At 48.7% G+C, this 16,594-nt stretch overlaps 1 protein-coding gene across 1 annotated transcript in view; it reads right to left on the reverse strand.

The window, feature by feature from the left end:
• Nucleotides 1-16,118, reverse strand: part of ADRA1D (adrenoceptor alpha 1D) — a 29,606-nt gene extending 13,488 nt beyond the window's left edge. Inside the window, exon 1 of the mRNA XM_071753181.1 lies at nucleotides 14,689-16,118. Within this exon, the coding sequence (XP_071609282.1) occupies nucleotides 14,689-15,655 (967 nt within the window). The 5' untranslated portion in view covers nucleotides 15,656-16,118. The remainder of the gene's footprint in view (nucleotides 1-14,688) is intronic.
• Between the last annotated feature and the right edge of the window lie 476 nt (nucleotides 16,119-16,594).

Genomic DNA, 16,594 nt, shown 5'->3' on the forward strand with positions numbered 1-16,594 from the left:
CAGGATGTGGTGCAGTGGGAAGCAGAGGTGAGGGATGTGCCTGCATGCAGATAACTATTTTGGAGGGTTTAGCTGTGGCAGTGCTAGGCAGGGCTTAAAAAAAGTGCCCCTCAAGCCTTTAATTTGCTGTCACTGATGGGATGGGGAGAGCACACCTCGTGCTTGGAGCTGCACAAGCACAGAGTGGTGGGAAAGCCAATCTGCAAAGGAGCTTTTTGCACCCCAATGCTGAGCAGGGGTGTCCTGCAGGCCTGCAGCACACACAAGGTTTGTAGCCCAGGATTTGGGACCTGTAGGAAGACCTCTGGTAGCATGGATGGGAGAGATTGGATGGGCTGCACCACATTAGGAGAGAGCTTGTGATGCTTGGAGTAGAAAGGGTGGGTGGGAAAGGGTGGGAAGCCCCAAGAAAACCCAGATTATCAATATTTTTAGTTATCTACTTGTGTCATTTTACCTTCTCTTGATCCCTGACTCAAGAGGCACAAAAAGAAAAAAAATAAAGGATGCCTGGTTGTCTTAGCCACAGAGTTGAGCCTGGGACAAGCCCAAAACCACTGGAAAGGACCAAGAAAGGTAGCAGCAGACCAACCATCATCTCATGGGGGTCTCATTTAAGCTTTGCAGCCCAATGGAGTCTTAAGGAGACATCTCAGGAGAGAGAATGAAAGGAACTTGCTGCATTGCCTGGTTTGGGATCTCTGCTGTGTGTCTCCAAGTGCCTCATTACTGTGATGAGGCTCATTCACTCTGACGTGCCTCCTGCTCCATCTCTGCCCTATCTCTATTTCTTTTTTTAATCTCTGGTCCAGAAGGGAAAGGATAGAAATTTGCATTCAATTTTTATGGCAATTTGAGTCTCTCCTGTGAGATATCTGCCTTCCTCTCTCTTGTTTTATTGTTGGATAAATAAACCTTTTTGGCTTCACTCACTGCTCAGAAGTAATAGACATGGGATCTAGGGTGCACTCCCTGCCTTGATGTGGCTTTGACTCCTAATTAAGTTTTGAATATGCTAATTTTTCATATTCCTTTTATATTCCAGGGAAGTGACCCTCAGCAGACTTTTCCAGCCCTGCTTAAGAAAGTTGCTGCTTCTGTGGACAGCCCATCAGGAGTGGTGTCATCCAAGGTAACCAATATCTCCTCTTCTTCCAGCATCACCAGCCAGTTTCTGACTTGCCACCTTTTTCTTAGGAGACTTTGGGTGGGTCCTCATGTCAATGAAACAAAAAAAAAAAAGTGCTGTGTAAAACTTGCTTCACTTCTGCCCTCCCACCAACAGCTTTGTCTACAGGTGGGGAGTCTGGGGGTCCAAGGAGGGGCTCCTGGTGGGTCCCCAGGGTGTCTCAGTCAGTAGGGCTGAAAATTGAGGTGTTCACAGGCTTGTGCAATGAATCTGTGGCTGGGTAAAGAGACTTCACGTTTGCTGGCAGACAGAACTCAGCTTCCTTACAATGCAGAGCTGCAAATTGCCTCCAGATATTCAAAACACTGAAAAGAGCAATTTCTTTGTCATCTGAAACCATCTGTCTCAGGGTAAGGCTTCTATCAACTCGTTTGTACCTCAAGAGAAATACCTTGTAACAGTGGGTGAAGCTCAGCCCTCTGATGATCCCTGCCATAAATGTCATGGCACAGATTTTGAGGGTGGCTGCACAGTGAAATCTCATTGACCTCATTGCTGTCAGGCATGAAAATATCTTCTGAACCTCAGGGTTCCCAGTAGCAATCCCAGTACTGCACACATCAGTGTTGCTGTCAGCTCTGGGCCAATGTTCATGAGGATGCCTGGCACGTGGGAAAGTTTTGGAGGAAAAAAAAGTTTTGGTTCTGTAGAAGAATATCAGATGCACAAAATCATTTAGGTTGGAAAAGAATCTTAAGAGCAACAAGTCCAACCCTTAACAAAACATTGCCAAATCCACCATTAAGCCATGGCCCTAAATGCCACATCCATGTATCTTTTAAACACCTCCAGGGCTGTCTTTCCTTCCAGTTACAGCTGATAACTTGCTCTTACATCTACCATCTTAAAAAAAAAAAAAAGACATATGTGATCCACCTAGGAGTCATGTTGCACAGAGCATTAGCAATAATAAAACAAGCTCAGATCATTAAAAAAAACCAACCCAGAACAGGAACAGATGAACCAGATGAATGAAGACTGAAAAATGGAGGTTGCCCATATGGAAAATCATGTCCCATTTGAGTGCCCACTGTGCAGAAAAGAAGCCAAGGAGGAAGAAAATGCTCTAAGGAGATCTATGAGACCACACAAAGGTCTGGAAAATTTGACTTAGAGCATGACATTAAAGGATCTTGATCTATTGAGATTATCTAAGAGAAACTGAAATGACTGGCTCATGCATTGCAGTGAAATATAGGGGAAGCAGTTTCTGATGGCAAACATGTCTTTAATCTAGCCAAGAACAGTAGAAAAATTTAATGGCTTGACATAATAGCTAGATAAATTTACCCTGGAAAGAAAGCAGTCATTTTTAGTAGCAAGGTTGTAAAACAACTGGAAAAAGCATAACTAGAGATATGGCTTCTCCACTATTTGCAGTCCTGAGTTAATGCTGTGTGTCTTTCTAAGGAGAAAAACTCTTTTTGAGTCATGGAGGAGTGGGAGAAGATACTGAACGAGATGCTTAGGGTTGCAGTTGCCTGTAAATCACTGCAGACAAACCATGGTTTGCAAACTCCAAGATGTGGTAGGTCCTGGCTATAGAAGAGTTGTACAAACCCAGCATGTCCCAGAGGGGCTTCAGGCACCCGAGGAGTGCAAGGACTCTTTGGGAAACAGCTGATCTGTTCCAGAAACTGCTTTAATTGGGAAGAGCAGTGGATCTTTATTCCCTGCTGCAAGATCTTTCCCTGGGTTTGACAGGCAGAGGCTGTGATGTCTGCATTTCCATGCATTTGCTCTTAATTAAGGGGACTGACAATGAGTTAAGCATCTGTGTCAAGGGGTTTTAATTGAATATAATGGAGGTTTTGCTTGCTGGGGATCATGTCAACATTTAATTAATTACAATGAGCTGCAGTGATGGCATTTGAGGCTGGTTAGTCTCTCTGCACTCTAACATCCACAGCTAATATCCTTTGGTGTGCTAGTAATTACCCAGAGCAAACAAAGCTGGGAAGAAATAAGCATCACAGAGTGTTTTCTGTCTCCTTCCTCTCCAACCAAGCTGCTGCCACTGATGCCAAGGTCTGCATGGTCCTGTAGATGCCATGAGCAGAGACCTGGGCCAGCTCTGAGCAATTATTCAGGTCCCAGCAGCATTAAAACTGCAATTTTAAATTTTTTTTTTTTTCTGTGCTGCTGAAATGATGATTGGCATGGTAATAAGGCTTTGCAGCACTGGGGACAGCTGGTGGGAGCAGCCTGGAGGGTCCATGTGCTGTTTGGTGCCTGTCTGACTGCCCTGCTTTGTATCTGTGGGGCACAGCCCACCTAGGACTGGCTCTAAGGACCCCCAGTGGTGCTGGAAGAGCAGATGGGTTGATGTAAAACTCCATGAATATTAAGAAAATAATAAACAAAATAATATCTCTGATGGACTGGCAAAAAGGATGCTTCTGGGGGAAGAGAACAGACAGGCTGGAAACCTGAATCTGAATGTGGAAGAATGGCTGGGACCTGAGACTCTTTCTGTTCTGCCTGGGAAGCATGTCAGGATAGCACTACAGGAGAAGAGGTTGGCTCTTTTTGAGCAAGGGTCTTGAGAAGAAATGCAGGCCTACAAAACCAAAAAAACCAAGGAAAAAAAAACCCAAACTGAAAACAAACCAAAAAAGCACTGCAAGCCATGAAGATGCTCAGAGGACTGGAGCACCTCTCCTGTGAAGACAAGCTGAGAAGGGCTGTAGTTGTTCAGCCTGGAGAAGAGAAGGCTCCAAGGACACCTTAGGGAACCTTCCAGTGCCTGAAAGGGACAATAGGAAAGCTGGGGAGTGACTCTTAACAAGGACATGGAGTGAGAGGATGAGAGGGAATGGTTTCAAAATAAAAAAGGGGGCATTGGTGCTGAGCCCCTGGTCCAGGTTGCCCAGAGAAGCTGTGGCTGCTCCATCCCTGGCAGTGTTGAAGGTTGGATGGGGCTTAGAGCAACCTGGGCTGGTGGGAGGTGTCCCTGACCATGGCAGGGCCCAACCCAAACCATTCCATTGTTCTTTGAAACTTATTTTCCTTGGTAGTAGATCTCTACCTGGACCTGCTGCAACGTCCCAGCTGGCTGGCAAGGGGTGTGCACGAAGCTTTAAAAAATCACACCTTTGCCCAATACTTTTCCTCTCTAGGAAACCTGGGGTTTTTAAAGTCACTGTAGAGGGAAACCTTGAAGCATGAGCAAACCTTTTCTGGAGCCAGAGTTTTCAGGGCTTCCAGGTTACTTGTGTTGGATCCAGGAGTGAACCCCGGGTTAGAGCGGAGCTGCCAAGATTTTTCACTCCACTGGTTGCGTGGTAAGAGAGCCATGGAAACTTGGCACAAACTTGGCTGCCTCGTAGCTATGAGTGGTGATTGAAGCAGAGGTTGTTAAACCTGGGACGTTTCCGCTTGGTTTTCCAACTGGCATTTTCCAATTAAATCCTCCTTTGCTGGCCAGCAGCCAGACCTGCTACTTGGGGATCTCGTGAGCTCGGTATCCACTTAAACGCTTCGCTTGCTTTGGGCCACTGCACCCAGGAGAATGGCCACTGCTTTGCAAGATGTTCAGAAGCCTGAATTCATGCCCCAAATATTACAATGAGAAGGTCAAATGGGACTGATTTGCATTTGATGTTGACTGGATTGACACAGGACCTTCTGGCATGACCACGTGAAGGATGGAGAAGGGGAGAGGTTGCACACGTGGACCTTTTCTCCGCCTCCATTTTAACCTCTGCCTAATGCTTTTCTTTTCTTGTTTCTCACTTCTCCTTCTTCACTTATTTAAGTGAAAGGCCATGGTAAGATCTTCCCTGGAGCCTTCTCTTCTCCAGGCTGAACACCCCCAGCTCTCAGCCTGGCTCCAGAGCTGCTCCAGCCCTCCCAGCATCTCCATGGCCACCTCTTGACTTCTTTCCAAGAGTTCTGTGTCCTTCTTGTGTTGGTGATCCCAGAACTGGACCCAGGGGGGTCTCACCAGTATGGAGCAGAGGGGGACAATCCCTCCCTTGGTCCTGCTGCTCACACTGCTGGGGATGCAGCCCAGGACAGGGCACATTGCCAGCTCATATTGACCTTCTCATCAACCAACACCCCCAAGTCTCTCTCCACAGGGCTGCTCTCCATCTCTTCATTCCCCAGTCTGTACTGGGATCCTGTCCACTCCTGTGCTGGTCTGGGCTGGGGCAGTGTCAATTTTCTCCACTGTAGCTGGGAAGGGGCTGTGGTTTGGATTAGTGCTAAACCCAGAGTAGCTGACCCAGGGACATTGTACTGGTTACAGTCCAGTTCTCTTCTGTTCCCCTACCCCACCAGTGTGGGGTTCACCCCAAGAGACTGGGGGTGCAGAAGAAGGTAGGAGGGTTCTGTTGTTGTTTTATTTCAGTTAGGAAACTGCTCTCATCTCAACCTAAGGGTTTTCTCACTTTTTCCCTTCCCCCCATCATGATGGGGGTTGCAGTGAGCAGGCAGCTGGGTGGTACTAACTTGCCATCTGGAGTTAAAGCCCTCAAAACTAGTTTATTTAAACAAGAAAAGAAAGAAGTTGGGTGACATGAGCTATTTCCCTGTGTGCTGGCTGATAAATCACTCCAGATTCCACTGATGGACTCTCTCAGGAAAAGGGGTGGGTATTGGACCAGCTGGGAGAGGAGACCCCAGGGTGGTCTCTGCCCTCCTCACACTCTGAGACATCCCTGATCCTTTGTTCATTCCTTTTGACCTCCCTTGGCTTGGTGGCCTCAGGGCTTTCCCTGAGGAATAAAGCATCCTGGTATCAATTAGCTGTGCTACAGTCTCCTCTTTGATCTCCTGCCATGGAGAAGTCCCTGGATCCTCCTTTTTGGAAGAAAGGAAACAGTTCAATTTATGGGTTTGTCCTGCAGGCTGTCAGGGCTCCCTTGGTACTTATCCTGGGAACCTCCATGCTCACAAATCTCCCCCTGTTCCTCATCTCCTGTGGCACAGGTGTCCCAGCCTTGGCCAACGTGATGAGGTGTGGGTGATGCCACCCATCTCTGGGCTCCAAGGAGGGATTTTGGGATTACACTGGGAAGGATTTGGTTCCATGGCTGAGCCTGACCTGGTGCTTGGCCCTCAGTGATGCTCCCATGGCCATGTGCACTGACAACTTGCAGATCAGCAATGTCAAGGTGACCCATCCTGCCTGGATTTTGGGATAGCTCAAGGGTGACTCTTTTTTAAGGGCTGAATGACATCCTCCCTTGCTCTCTGCCACTGGTCACAGTCCATGGCTTTCCTTTGAAAGAGGCCACTGGTTTTCTTTTTAATTTCTTGGGAAAGAAATCCAGGGTGCAATCCAGGTCAGCCTAAAGTTTGAGTTTCCCTCTGTGTCTTGGACCTCAGGAGATCAATGTCCTGGGATGGCCCTCTAGAAGAGCACAGAACTTCTCCAGGACCTGTTTTGCAACCAAAAGCCCCACGTGGTTGCTTCATAGAATTTAGAGGATCTTGGGCAGCACTGGGCATTTCTAAGAAATTAATTTGCAGTAAGGAAGGAAACTGTACTCCCAGTCTGGGTAGGAATCTCACTCTCTAGGCACAGGCAGTAACAGGAGCTGAGACATCCAGTTCACAGGCAGACACCTACCCAGAGACAACTCCACCCAGATGTCTTCTCCTAGGACTCTGGACCTTCCCCTCATCTCTTTGTCCACCTGCAAAGCAGAAATCCTGGCACACAGCCTCTTCCCTGAACATCTCCTTAGGAGGGCTTCCCTTCTTACCCATTCCTGGGCACTTAGAGAGGAAGGGATGATGGCCAAGGAGATGATGAGACGTTTCCAAGCCCAGCAGAAGCCACCTGCCAATACTTCTGATCCTTCCCCCTTTGCCTGGATGCTGCCAAAACTGCATTCTGCCTGCACACAGACACCACTGGCTGCCCTCCTGCTTCCCACATCCATCTGGAACTGCCACTTGGAGCTCCTCAGGGCTAGAAAAAAAAGCATTTCTGTTTGTACAGCTCCTGATACAAGAAGGGCTGAAGCCCATGAGTAAAGGGGCTTGGGCATTGTTAAGGATCTCAAGACAGAGCAGTCTGAAGTGGAATTAAATCCCAAATATCTCTGCTTTTGCACGACAGAATGGAGAGATGCAATATTTGGAAAACTCTTGACTCCTTCCCCCCCCCTTTTCTCTGCATGGCCAGGAATATACAGAATGTAAACCCTCTGATCTGAAGTCACTCTGCTTTGTTCCCCCAAATTCCCAGCCTGAGAGCCAGATGGAGGGAGGCAGAGAAGCCCATGGCTGGACCTCACAAAGCATCCTCCCAGCTTCCCAGCTAATTCCTATGGAAAGGACCTTGGGAACAGAAATAGCTCATGGCTGAAAAACTTTTTCTGGTGCAGTTTGATGAGTGTCCCCAGGAGAAACTGGCTTTTGGGGCAGAGGTTCAAGAGCTGGCAGCTTCTCTGAACTCAAGCTCTGTGCTCAAGGCAGGTTGGTGAGTAGCTGATGGTGTCTTCAGTGATGGGTTGTGCAGGTCCAGGTGCCTGGTGCCCTCCCAAATTGCATTTCTGAAACCACACCACAAATGTCAGGGAATCCCATGCGATGATGCCCTCTCATCCAGGGTAAGAAACAGCCCCATTGCCACCTTCACCTGGTGACTGAGAACCTGGAAAACAGCTTTGAGCCTCTGGATTTCAGGATCAGTGCCCACGGGGAGTTTTCTCAGCTGTAAAGGTGGTTTGAGGCAACCTGCAGCTGGCAAGCAGCCAGGGATGAGATGTGGCATGAGGCACAGTTACCCTCTTCCTTTGACCTGTCCTGGGGTGGCAGTGCCTGGCTCCATTCCATCCTTCAGGAGGGTTCCTGTCCCTTTCCTATTCACATTGCCCTAACCCTTTCTTGGCTCATTGCCCCAAGAAAAGATCACCACGCTCTGAAAATATTCCCATTTCTCACTCTCTCCGCACCAAAAATCACCTGTTTAAGGTTAGGATATGAATTTCCACCTAACCAAATTTCTTTGCTAGTTTTTCTCCACCTAAATTCTTTCACAAAGCTCTTCTCAGTGGCTGGACACCTGGACCTGGACCTGGATCCATCCCCATTGCATGGGCAACCAGTGTTTGCACAACTGTTCCTGGCATGGGGCATCTCTTATGGTTTTTTTTTTTTCTTTCTCTTTTTTTGGCCATCCTTTGGAGGATTTTCAACCTGGCTCTTGTGGGTGCTTGCTCAACACTCACAAGGTTCCATTGCAAGAGTCTTGTAGGAGATTGCAGATGGAATATTAGGGGTCTGGTTCCAGGCTCTGAGCCCAAGGGGCACCCAACCATCTCATGGTCAGGCTTCTTTGGGCAGATTTGTGTTGGAGAGAGTGGGGCAGGGGGGATTTTGGGTATAGGGTTGGATCCAGTACTTATTGTCTCCTTCAGGTCCTGTGGGACACCAGTGTGCCCACTGGGAGCAATGGGAAAGGCAGGTTAGATTTTTCTGGGGCAGGGATTCTTCCCAGCAGAAATCCCTTGCAAAATGGGTTTGCTTTGCTTTTCAGCTACTGAAGGGATTAAAAAGAAAAAGTTGCATTTCAAGGGCCTTAATGACTTGAGTTGTGAATTGGCACGGGCTGGACACTTCCCAGGAGGTGGAAAAGACCTCTCTTGAGCAAGCTGGACTTGTTTTTCTGCCACTGGACCTGGTGGTTCTCTGGCTCAGCTCCAAATGCATTAGCTAAGGAGCCCTCTTTGAGAAAGGTTCTTCATTTGAGTAGCTAAAAAGCCATGCCCTGTTCCAGCCACCCCAGTAAATCCATCCCTGGGCTGCCTGCAGTGACAAATGGTGGTGCAGGGAGCAGCAAAGTCTTCTCTTTGCACAGGACAATTTTGCACAGAGAAGGTTACACAATGACCACGGGTATGTAAGCATTGCCTCAGTTTCCCTTGCTAAAAATTAGAAAAATTAGAGAATCATAGACTCCTAGAATGGTTTGGGTTGGAAAGAACCTTTAAATATCATCCCAGTATGGGATGGGACATCCTATCCTAGATGGGAACCTGATGGGACAGAGATTTGGATGGGCCCCATACATGAGGGTGTACATCTATGTACACCTTCCCTAATACCTAATTTGTGGGGTTTTTTTGTGGCAAAATCAATTAAAAACAAGCTGGTAGCAAGAGATTAAGCAGCCACCTTACATGATGGTACCAAAGAGCATCCCCACCCTTCTGCTCAATTTTCATCACATATTAACCACATTATCAGCATTAATCAGCAAATATCTATCCAAATATAAATTAGGGGGGATGGATCAGGACAATTAAAAGCTCCTTCCCAGAATAGCCAGGACCAAGTTTTGAGTGTGCAAATACAGTGAAACATTCAGCTCTAGCTTAATATAGCTGCACTTCATGTTACATGGTGTATTTTGGTACTGGTTCCAAAACTCCTGTTGTGAGATTTTATAACATTTTGCCCGTTGGATCACAGCAGTTTGAAATTTTTCAAGTTCTATTTTTTTTTCTTTTTCTTGTTTGTGGTACATCCATCATAGCAACTGTCCCCAGATGAGCCAAGACACTGCAGTATAAAAAAAGACATTTGGCTTGAAATAGTTTTTATTTGATGGTGTGGTGGGTGGACTAGAAGCAGAGCAATCCCATACATAGGTCATGGGAGATCTGGGTCCTGTTCCTGGTCACTGAATCACTGCAGGACTTTGGCCAAGCAGAGGCAAAGCCTGCAGTCAGATTTGGGTGCCCACATCATGATTTGAGGTCCAGAATGCTGCATTTCTTGTAATAAAGCAGCAAAAACAGTCCTAAAACCCCCTTCCACAAGCTGTCTCTGGTGTTCTACATAAGGGTGAAAAGGAAACCACGCTCACTCATCAGGGCTCCAAGTAATCCAAACAAAACTCCATCATTTCCCTGCTGTTCTACACTCCTGAAGCTTCTACTGCAGGGCCCAAGGAGTGAAATCAACATGTCAAAAGCCACATAATTTACTCTCAGGCTCGTTATTCATGTCCCTGCTTGGAATTCTCTCCTGTGCCCTTCTGGAGGATGTTCTTCTCCCTGGAGAGAAACCCAGCCCAGAAGCTGCTATTCCACAGCTATAATTAATGCAGATGACTCCCAGGAAGGTCTCTGGTGTCTGAATGACTCCTTCAGGGCTATCCCAGTGGGATGTACATCCCCTCATGTCCCTGTGCCACACTTGCCACATGCATCCCTCCCATCATGTAGGAATGATGTTCTGGGAAGCTGCAACCCAGCCCTAAAGTTGTTTCAGACACCCTGAACTGGAAAAAGAGAAGCAGAAATCCCATTTATGGGATCCTTAGGCAACAGTCTCATTTTGCCCACACTGTGATGCTTTAATGTCTTGAAAAAACAGGTGAGGAATGGTTTGGGACCAAGGAATCCTTCCCTGACACTGGGAGATGGGCTGGAAGACCCATCCATCCCCCAAGATTTAATGGATTTATGCTAATTTGGCACGAACTTATTTGATGGAAACAACCTGTGGTGCCAAGCAGATGAGAAGAATCTTGCCTTTTGCCTGGATGATGTCCAATAAATCCCACTGGAGCCTGGTATCAAGCAGCTTCTGAGACTCTGTGGCCATGATCTTGCTGGAATTTTTAATGTGTGGATGGTTCCTGCAGACCGGGATCAACTGGGGACGTGTGGCAGATGGAATAGTTCATTGCAATTCCTCTTGTTCCAGCTTGCTTTGATGCTCTGGGCATAGCTAATTATTCCAAAGCAGTTGCCCATTTCTTTTTCCATGCCAATTCTGCCAGTCCCACCATGACTCAGAAAATTTCAGGAGATAAAAGAGACCGCCCTGACAATCAAAGTAATTGAATGGTTTCCCTTTCACCCTCCTCCTTTTAAATCCCACTTTCCATCAGGTCCTCCTGCTCACAACAAAACCTTAAGAAGTTGGATTTGCTGTTGAATTGTCTCTTGTGGATTTTTACTGAGTATTTTCTGTTGTCTGACCAGGGGCTGGGCTCACTCTGAGACTTCCAGTTTGTGAAGGGGATAATATCAGTTCCCATCCCTTTACCCAGGAACCCATTTTTCTAGGAACTTGATCTACTGAGGGCTTTTAGCATGTCCTCAAATGGACCAAAATTGAAGAATGATTTCATCAGTTGGTGGTGAAAGGCTTCCATGCACACAGACACAGAGAGATGACAAAAGTCCTTTTGTTTTCCTTAGGAAACCATGCTAATTGTTCTACCAGAACAGAACCAGATTCTCCTCTTCTACCACAACACCCTTGGTCTCAGCTGAAATGTGGTTTCACCTGTGTTTATTTTAGAAGTGACTCTGCCTCTGTGAGCCCACACTTGTGCAAAATGTTTTGTGACAGGACTCCTACCCTATGAAAAAACAGCATCTACAAAAGTATTTTTGTCTTGGCTTGAAGGAACCTGGTTTGTGTAGCAGATGCCTTTCCTTCAGGATGCAGGTAAAAAAACCCACTACACTGATTATTATTTTTTTAATCATACCTAGAAATGAGTGCCAGCTTCCAGTGCACAAACAACTCACCACCCCAAGGCAAACAGAAGACCAGGAATAAGAAAGGGTCCCTTCCAGCTGGCAGCTCCATGATCCCACTGCCAACTGAGATGAAGGCACAAATATCTGGGACAACCAAAAGGAGATGAATCCCATCCTAAAAAACACCCTTAAACCCCCATCCTGGACTCTGAGGAGTCTCCAGCTACATTCTCTGCTAAGGGAAGAGGAACCCTGGCCATAAAACCCCCAGTGACCACCCAGGACCTCCAGGCAAAGGAGCTGAGTAGAGCTCTACTGCACACCCAGCAGAAGATCCAACCCACACAAGAGTTGTCTGGATAATTAGGATTTCATCTCTTGTTGAACAAGCAGCTGCTTAAAGAGTCTCATTAGCCATAGAAACTATTAATTGTGTTAAACCCCCTGGTGATGGCATCACAAACCCAAGAGTGAGCTAAATTACTTAGCTGCTCAACAGACTGTGGAGGTTTTGGGGAGTTTGAGCTGATTTAAAGAAGAACCTTTGCACATTGTTCAAGCATGGAGAAACAGCTGACAACATCTGGCACAGACATAGGTCCTGGTCTTTAACAATATTGGTTATTTCAGCTCCTCGACACTGATAGGATAAATATTGCTCCTTTTTTACTGAAATAGCAACTTTCCTGCAGAAAGATCCAACCATGTCTGGGCTGACATGGGCACTGGTGACAGTGGATAGAAAAAATTCTTGACTGCAAAGCCTGTACTGAGTAGAGCTGAGAGTCTTTTTTTCAGCTCAGCAGTTTGCTTAGCCCTTAAAAATATCACCAGCCAACAGCCTAAGTCACTCAACAGCAACTTCTTGAAAATTCATGTCACACAGAAAGAAAAAAAAAAAAAAAGTCAGGACATGTCAGTGTTTTCAGAATAGATCACTTACTCATTTCATTTTCATGTGACAGCTCATGTCTATAAGTACTCATTTTTTAATAAACTTCCATTCACTCGTGTCTTGAATTGAAACAAGATGTTTGACATCAACTGGAAGGGATTCCTGTTTCTCAGCAGTGTTTCAGTTTCATTTAAAGTGTGGATCAGTAGCATTTTCAGTTGAAAGCCATTCTGTTTAGCCATTTATAATCTCCTTTCCAAGGAGGATTTGCCCCAGAATGTTCCAGTTTGGATTTACAGTGAGCTTTGCTGCTTTCTCTGAGTTTCAAACCTGTCTCCTGAGCTGTAAAATCAGAGCTTTAGACCTTGCAGAAGTTTCTGCTCCCCTTCTAGATAGCATTGAATAGTGCAATTAATAAAAGGGGAGGGAAAAGACAGCATATTTTGTAGCCACAAGATAAATGAACTTCTGGGGTGTTTATATTATATGTATAATGCAGCAGGAAGCAAAGAGCAAAGCTGTGTTTGTAAAGAACTTGCTGAGTTCTGCCCTCGGAGGAAGCAAATGGGAGGTACTTAAAGAATAAAATTGGATTTTTAGCTAGTAAAACAAAACAAAATATTTTTTTCTACTGAAAAGTATTTTCCTAGTGTTTTTTCCCTATTTCTAAGGACTGCAAATAACTCGGAAGAACAGGATCACAGTTCCCAGCCTCATTACCTGTAGAGTGCAAAGGTGGGAATGAAGGGTGGGAGCTGATTCCTGCCCTTCTGAGGGTCCAAGAGCTGAGAGTCAGACTGGGGATGCCCTGAGAACTCAGCCTTCAGATAACAGCATCTCCATCAGTCCCAAAACATTTGGGTCCTACAGTACCCAAAACATTCCTTTACAGGATATAAAAACTCCCCAATGCACCTGATTGATGAAAGGGAAACTGAGGCACGGTCAGAGAGGGTAATTCACCTCGATTCTTGTAGTGGGAAAAGTTCACAGCAGCCTTACTGCTCCCTGCCTGACTTATACCACAAACCTTCATGACCACATGGAGTGAAAACTCATCCCAGCAGCAATTTCACCCCTAAACTCACCCAAACACCAACCCTAACCCTCACCCAAGCCCCCAGGAGGCTGTGAGACATGTGGGTCCCCAGCAGGAGATGGGGTCTGACCTCTCAGCCTTGCTGAGCTCTGCTCAAAGGCCATGGTCACTATTTGAAGTTATTTTAATCTCTTCCTCCCAGCCCCTCAGTTTAGCTGCATCCCTTCAGAGGGTTAAACAGGTTCCCTGGGCTGAGTGCCTGTTGTTGATGGAAAGCAGAGGTTCTCCTGCACTTTTAAGGGCTGAAGGTAGCACTGGTGTTGGAAGGGGACGATGCTTTGGCCGTCACACCCCTCTGGAGGGGTCTATACCCTCTCAGTCTCCTCTGCACTCCCCTGCATCCTTTTCACCCAAGCAACCAACTTGCCAGAACTTTAGAAAACAGCCAGACAACCCCAAATGAGCACCGAGTGACACGGGCACCAGGGAGGTGAAACACAACTCCTGAAAGAGGTGGATCAGACCTGGGAAATCACTCAGGTCCATCACCTGGTCCTGCTCCAGGTCCCTGCACATCACTGGCATCCAGGGAAGTCAGCAAGACTCATGCTCCAGACTCTGACACACTTCTTGGGGCCACTCATCTCCAACATTGTCACCAGTTCACAACAGAGCTAGGAGCCCTGGGGCCACAAGAGGCAGACACAGGTGCCCTCCCCAAAATTGGGAAGAAGAGAGGCCAGGGAGAGGGCCACTGTGCCATAATTACAGCCTGTTTGAACTAGAGCTGCTTCCTCCTTATCCTGAGCTTCATTAATTAATCTGCTGAATGGAGAATGAATTAATTAAAGCCATTATTATGCTGCTATTATATTCATTTGCTGTTTACTTTGATTGATTATGTGACTCTGGTTAATAAATACTGAGTAAGTGTTAATTAATTGAACTAATGCACTGCTGGTTTATCCACTGATCAGTTACCCATCCCTCACCTCTCTGCATGAGTTGTGTCCTGAAAGTTTCTCTCCAGGAGCAGTTTCCCAGGGGCCCAGCCCTGGGCAGTGGGATTGGGGGGGGAAAGAAAGACTTGGGGGGGGTCACTTACCAAAAGGCAGGACGAAGAAGAAGGGGAACCAGCAAAGGATGAACACTCCCACGACGATGGCAAGAGTCTTGGCTGCTTTTTTCTCCCGGGAGAACTTGAGGAGCCTGACAGAAAGGGAACTCCTGAAGTTGTGCCCCTTGCCCCGGGTGCTGGAGAGATGCTCCTCCAGCACGCTGCGGCAGTGGATGCGCAGCACCACTTCCATGGATTTATTCCTCTCCTTCTTGACCCCTGCCTCCAAGCTCTGGGTGGTCCTCCTGGCCACCACGTAGATCCTGAAGTACATCACCAGGATGACCATGAGGGGCAGATAGAAGGAGAAAAGGGAGGAGAAGAGGGCATAGCCCGGCTCCTCCGTGATGCTACAGATGCTTTCATCTGGTGGTGGTGGCTCCTTCCAGCCCAGCAGTGGCCCGATGGAGATGACCATGGAGGAGAGCCAGACCACCACGAGGATGACCCCAGCCTTCCTCTCGGTCATGATTGTGGGGTACTTGAGGGAGTACTTGACCCCGATGTACCTGTCCACGGAGATGATACAGAGGCTCATGATGGAGGCAGAGCAGCACAGCACGTCCACAGCTGCCCAGATGTTGCAGAAGATCCGCCCAAACACCCAGAAACCCAGTACCTCCAAGGTGGCCGAGAAGGGCAGCACGGTGGTGCTGAGCAGCAGGTCGGCGATCGCCAGGTTGACGATGAAGTAGTTGGTGACCGTCTGGAGGTGCCGGTTGCAAACCACCGAGAGGATGACGAGGATGTTCCCCACGATGGCCGAGAGGATGAAGACAGCCAGGAAGACCCCGACTCCCACCGTCTGCACATCCAAGGCGAAAGTCAGCGCGGTGCCGTTGCCCTCGGGGGTCTCCTCACCTTGCAGCCCCCAGGACCGGTTGGTACCGCTCTGGCTGCCCTGTCCCGTCCGGTTCCCACTCAAGCTGCCATTGCTCAGCACGGGGAAAGTCATTGTAAAAAAAGTCCGGGCTCCATGGAGGGCGAGGAGAAAGCGATGCCGAGGTTCAACCCCCCCGACATGATCCCCGCGGCCCCCTCCAAAACTCGCTCAGCACCTCTCTCCCCCCCACACCCCTCCGAGGGCAAAGCTGGAGGGCTGGAGGGTGGGCAGAACGCTCCCCTCCTCGTCCCCCTCCCCACCGCAGCCTCTGGCCGCCTCTCAGCCCCGTCGCCGACCCACCCGGGGTGGGGGCAGCGAGGTGGGTGCCCCCCCGATGCCCTCGCATGCTCCGGGGGGGCTGCGCTGGGCAGCGCCCGGCGGCTCCGCTCGCCTGCCCGCTCCTACGGGAGAGCTCCGGGAGGGGCCAAGGGAGGAGGGAAGGAGGGAGGAAAGGAAAGGAGGGGGTGGGCCGGACCGGGCCGGACCGGGGGCGGGGGGTGAGGGGGTGTATCGGGAGCTTCGACCCTCAGGTGCCGCCGCCGGAGGAGGGGGAGGAGGAAAAAGAAGAGGAGGAGGAAGAGCAGGAGGAGGAGGCAGCAGCAGCGCTGGTTTGCTGGACGAGACGAGCCCGTGGCAGGGTGAAGCCGGCAGCAGAGCTGGGAGGTTGCAGACAAGGAGGGGAAAAGAGGGGGGAGTTAATGGGAGGGTGATGACGAGTGGGGAGCCCACGCACAGACACCCACTAGCAGGGGGAAGGCACCCCTGGGGCACCCGGGGACAGGCGGAGGGTGCAGGAACACAGTTAGGGGGAAGGCACCCCCGGGGTGGGCAGGCACCCATTTAGGTGGGGGAGATGCAGAACTGGGGTGCGTGCACCCTGCTTGGTTGGGGGGAAGGTACCCTGGGGGGGCGAGGGGAGGGGGATAGGTACCCCGGGGGGTAGTGGGAGGGGGATAGGTACCCCCGGGTGCCGCCGTCCCGCCCGACCCCAGCAGAGGGCAGCAGAACGCA

Source organism: Heliangelus exortis, chromosome 10, assembly GCF_036169615.1.
Source record: "Heliangelus exortis chromosome 10, bHelExo1.hap1, whole genome shotgun sequence".
NCBI classification, from domain to species: Eukaryota; Metazoa; Chordata; class Aves; order Apodiformes; family Trochilidae; genus Heliangelus; species Heliangelus exortis.